The sequence below is a fragment of the Merops nubicus genome, unplaced genomic scaffold (genome assembly GCF_000691845.1).
Source record: "Merops nubicus isolate BGI_N331 unplaced genomic scaffold, ASM69184v1 scaffold53511, whole genome shotgun sequence".
Classification (NCBI taxonomy): domain Eukaryota; kingdom Metazoa; phylum Chordata; class Aves; order Coraciiformes; family Meropidae; genus Merops; species Merops nubicus.
Window position 1 is genome coordinate 3481 of NW_008589998.1, and position 4274 is coordinate 7754.

Consider the following 4274-nt stretch of genomic DNA (forward strand, 5'->3'; position numbering starts at 1 on the left):
AATGTTTTTAACATATTTCTGACCTATGAAAAGCTCAAGTACATTTTTTTTCAGAATGGTTCACATTTTTAAAGAAATTAAAAAGAGACATTGAATTATTTCACTCTTCCTTGGGATTAATCTAAAAGTTGTTTCCTCTTCATTGTTACTTACACTACAGCTGTGCTCAAACTCCTCTTAATTTAGAAAAAAAACATTTAACTTCTGAGCCTGCACACACTACGGTTCCACACATTCCAACAGCTTCCTCACGGTCCTCTGCCAGCATCTGCTATTGAAGACTAGTTCCAATTTACAATAAACAGCTTTTCCAGACCAGAACACTTGAAATTCAGTCCTTCTTGACTGCTTTTCCCATTCAATCTCCCTATTCACCATTTCAAGGAGAAAAGTGTTCTGCCAATTATTACACATCTGGAAAAAATGCATGTATAAGCTGAAGTGCTCTCAGCAGAAAGTTTCAGCTTTCTGCATATGGTCACAGCAGGATTTTATGGGCCACTGACCAGGCCAAAGTCTAAGTTTTCCCATCTTTCTCCTCCCCCTCATTTCTGCCCACCCCCACACTCCAACTCTCTAATTGGAAACCCATAGCAGGTGCAAGTCGTCTGCCATCTTTGCCTCCACAAGAATCTCCAGTAGTCTCTTCCTGAAAAATATCAGTCTTACAGCCCGCTGTAACTCTTTTTACTGAACTGTGATTGAAATGCCCCAGCTGGAACCGCTTTGCACGAACAGAGAGGTGTTTGGAAAGAGCATTACCATTGGTGCTTGTCTGTTGGCTGTTACGAGGCCAGGCGCTCCGTAGGTGGAGTTCAGGGTTGCGATTGGCCCGTTGTGGGATGGTCCCAATAAGCTGTGTATATCTCCGTGGCCGCCAGAGAGGCTCGTGGAAGGCCCCACAGCATGGTTTCGCAGCACGTGGATGGCGTCGTCCAGCCTGTCCAAGCGATCCTCCATTCGAGACTGCTGCGGGGATTTAAGAGGGACAGTAACAGCCATCGCTGAAGAAATCTGCAGACTCCTCCTACCCTAACAGCTTCTATCTTGGAGGTATTAAAGAGAGAAGATGAAATGCAGTATCAAAGGGCTCTGAAAGCACCTACCAGCACTACAAACAAATAGGAAAAAGAGAAGATATCTGGAGATTTTGCTCGAGATAGCATTCATTCCACAAATAGGTGGCAGCTTTTAAAGTGAAGCTTATTATAAGGTTAATGTTACTCAGCTTCTATTACATGGCATGAACAAGAAAAAAGGAAATGCTACAAAATAAACTATCTAATACAGGACAAGAAAGAACAATCATAAAATCAGCCTCACCACGTTGGTAACAATTAAGAGAGGCAGTGGCTTTTTGAGAACCTGTACTACAAAAAAACTGGACAAAAATTTAAGTTATCATTTTCTACAACGGGTTTTTAAACAGTTTAGGTATTTTGAAAATAAATTCAAGCTCTGTATGTTATTGTAGAAGTCTGTTTTAAAATTACTTTCTTAAAAAAAAAAAAAAAAAAAAGACAAAAACACCCCAAAGCAAAACCAATTCTGACATTGCAGCTCTTTATATGTAATAGCAGCATGTTGGACTCAGAAGATTGGTCACACGCTACACTAATTAAAGTTCTTAATGGGGAATCCGAAGGAAGCATTAATTGAAACACAAAAAGGCACCATCTAAAGTGAAATAGTACCTCACAGACATCCTTTAAGAAGGACATTGCATCTTGCAAATGCTCGTGAAGTTGCTGTTCAACTCGATTTTTCTGGCAAAGTCAAGACAGAACAGGAAGCAAAGCACAGGTTAAGATTAATTCAAAAAAGAAGTGAGGAAACAGCTGATGTGCATGTCAGCAATAAATTGTTAGTCAAGTTAATGCAACAGAGATCTGATTATATTAAGATAAGAAAAAGCTAATATTTAACACTGCAGTTATGTTAGAATTCTAAGATGTACACTTCAATCCTATTTAATTGCAAAACAATTGGAGAATAGGAAACTGATTTAGCTTAAATTTATTCTTGTTAGACAGAAAAAAAGAAATTACATCTGTGGAAACTAGAAGTATTAACAGGCAATCAAAAATTTCCCTCAAATTTTTCTCCTTTCCTTCCCAATGCTGTTATCAGTAATTGAATAAAGAAGTTGGCAACTTAAATCCTCTGCTGCTGAATCTTCAAAAGAGGACCATTTATAACATCGTAGATCAGTTCTTGTGTATTTTTCTGTAAAACGTTTCATTAATTGATAAACGAACATTCCCCAATAACAAATAATAATTGCAAATAAAATATATTAATACTCTAATGACAGTGTAATGAAAATAAGCCCAGGAGACTACCACTTCAGGGGGAGGGGAGAAGGACAAGTACATGCAAAGGCATGAAGTCTTTATCTTGTCTCCAGACTGAACTTTAGACAAGAATTAGCTATGGATTTGTGAAAAGGTACGAAAATCTCATAACAGTGCTTTAGCACCAGCTGTCCTCAGCACAGAAGCCTGATGCCCAGGGAACAGATGGTGAAAGACACACCCTGCACGTCTTATATTGTTCAACTGAACAGGCCATTTGTTAGCAAAGAATTCATTTGTAATGCTATCCTAGTGATCCCTTTAATGATATGCAGGATTTATACAAAACCATTCCTTCAACTCTTAAGTCAAAAGTTAGTATGTTGCTCTCAACAATTCTTACCAAGGAGTGTAGAGAGTTTTCGTAGTTTGGAGATGAGGGGGCTTGTCCTCCGCTCCTAGACCACTGACTGGCACCTGCCAAAATTGTCTAGGTTAACGCACAGACTGACGCAGCGGGAGTGGGAAACAGAGACGCGACATTTCTGAGCGTAATTACCACCGACATACTCTGCATAAAGGTAAGCTAACGTCTGCGTACACAAACGAGGACAAACTCCTTCGTTCTGCCTTACTGAGAGAGAGTTTTTATACCCTGGCATCTGCACTTAGACGTATCATCAATGATAAAGCAGCAGCAGTTTTTAACTACTCCAACATAACAAAAGTGGACTAAACACACACTCACACTGTATCTGAAACATCTGCCTTCTGCCAGTGCCACCATAAAAAGATGGCTGAATTCTTTCTTCTTCAGATTACATTCAGTATATGTAGACATACCTTTAACAGTGTTAAAGTATACAAACACATTTTTAAACCATCAAATAGACATCAAATTAAGGATAACTGGAAAACCATTTTTCTGTCACCTCCCTACTAAGTAAGAAAACTTAAAACTAGATCTAAAAGCTTTGCTTATCTTGTCCAGTTCCACACTATACCAGTATTTTTTATTATAATGAATTCCATGTATAAGAGAGTAAAAATACAGAAGTTATTCCCATTTGTTATTTCAGGTATATTTAAGGTCATCTGGCAGCTAAAGACTGTCTGTCAAATCAACAATTATGTCCATATTACCTATACACTGCAAATTCAAATACATATCCATTCTACTCTGGCATAAATATACCCAATTATCATGTAAAATGTAAAAATAATTAGCTATGAAATGCAATAACTAATGAAGCAGCAGTTTTAAAACAAAGCCTGAAGTAGTACAACATGTATTTTCCTCACCAACTAATAATGCATCTTTTATAAAGATGCTACACAAAATTCTATGGCCATTACAGACAGCTTCCTTTCAGCCATACGAATGTAATAATAAAGCAATTACATTAATAAATTATGGACATACAATCCAAAGGAGCTCATTAAAGGAAGAGCCTGTGGGCTTGTTCGTTCAATAGCAGGCAGAGCTGTACATCTGGAAAACTGGGAAAAGGTTTAATAACATTACAGCTCCTTTGTTCAGAGACCGGCAAGTAGTTACCTTTTAAAGAAAAGGTTTTAGTTAACAAAAAACCCAGCTTGTATAGCTATTAAAATACCTAAATATTTCTTTGCTGATTAAAAAAAAATCCAAACCATCTCCAATTTCACAAAAGCCCATAGCTGCCATAACTGAGCTTGAAATTCCCTTTTAAAATATGACATCAGTGAGTAAGTTTGTAATTACCAATTTTCAGTTCACACAGCTACCCTGTGTATGCATCTGTAGTCTCCCTCTACATTACTGTCATTCCTGTGCTTGGGAATAATGCTGAGAATCCAACTTATTTTTGCAAAGCATTAATGAAACCACTTTAGACTATTTTGGTTCAGTGTAATGTTCAAATCTTTATCTGGTCAGAACTCCTTTTTCAAAGATGAGACGATAGTTAAGGATTTAATGGGTGCTCACAACTAGCAGGA

General features: G+C 37.6%; 1 protein-coding gene across 1 annotated transcript in view; it reads right to left on the minus strand.

The window, feature by feature from the left end:
- Positions 1-762: 762 nt before the first annotated feature.
- The window catches only part of LOC103782017 (transcription factor 12), a gene marked incomplete at its 3' end in the record, with an annotated part of 14306 nt that continues 10794 nt past the window's right edge, over positions 763-4274 (minus strand). The window contains exons 6-8 of the mRNA XM_008949746.1: positions 2698-2771; positions 1695-1766; positions 763-969 (exon numbers count right to left, since the gene is read on the minus strand). Of these exons, the coding sequence (XP_008947994.1) occupies positions 763-969; positions 1695-1766; positions 2698-2771 (353 nt within the window). The remainder of the gene's footprint in view (positions 970-1694; positions 1767-2697; positions 2772-4274) is intronic.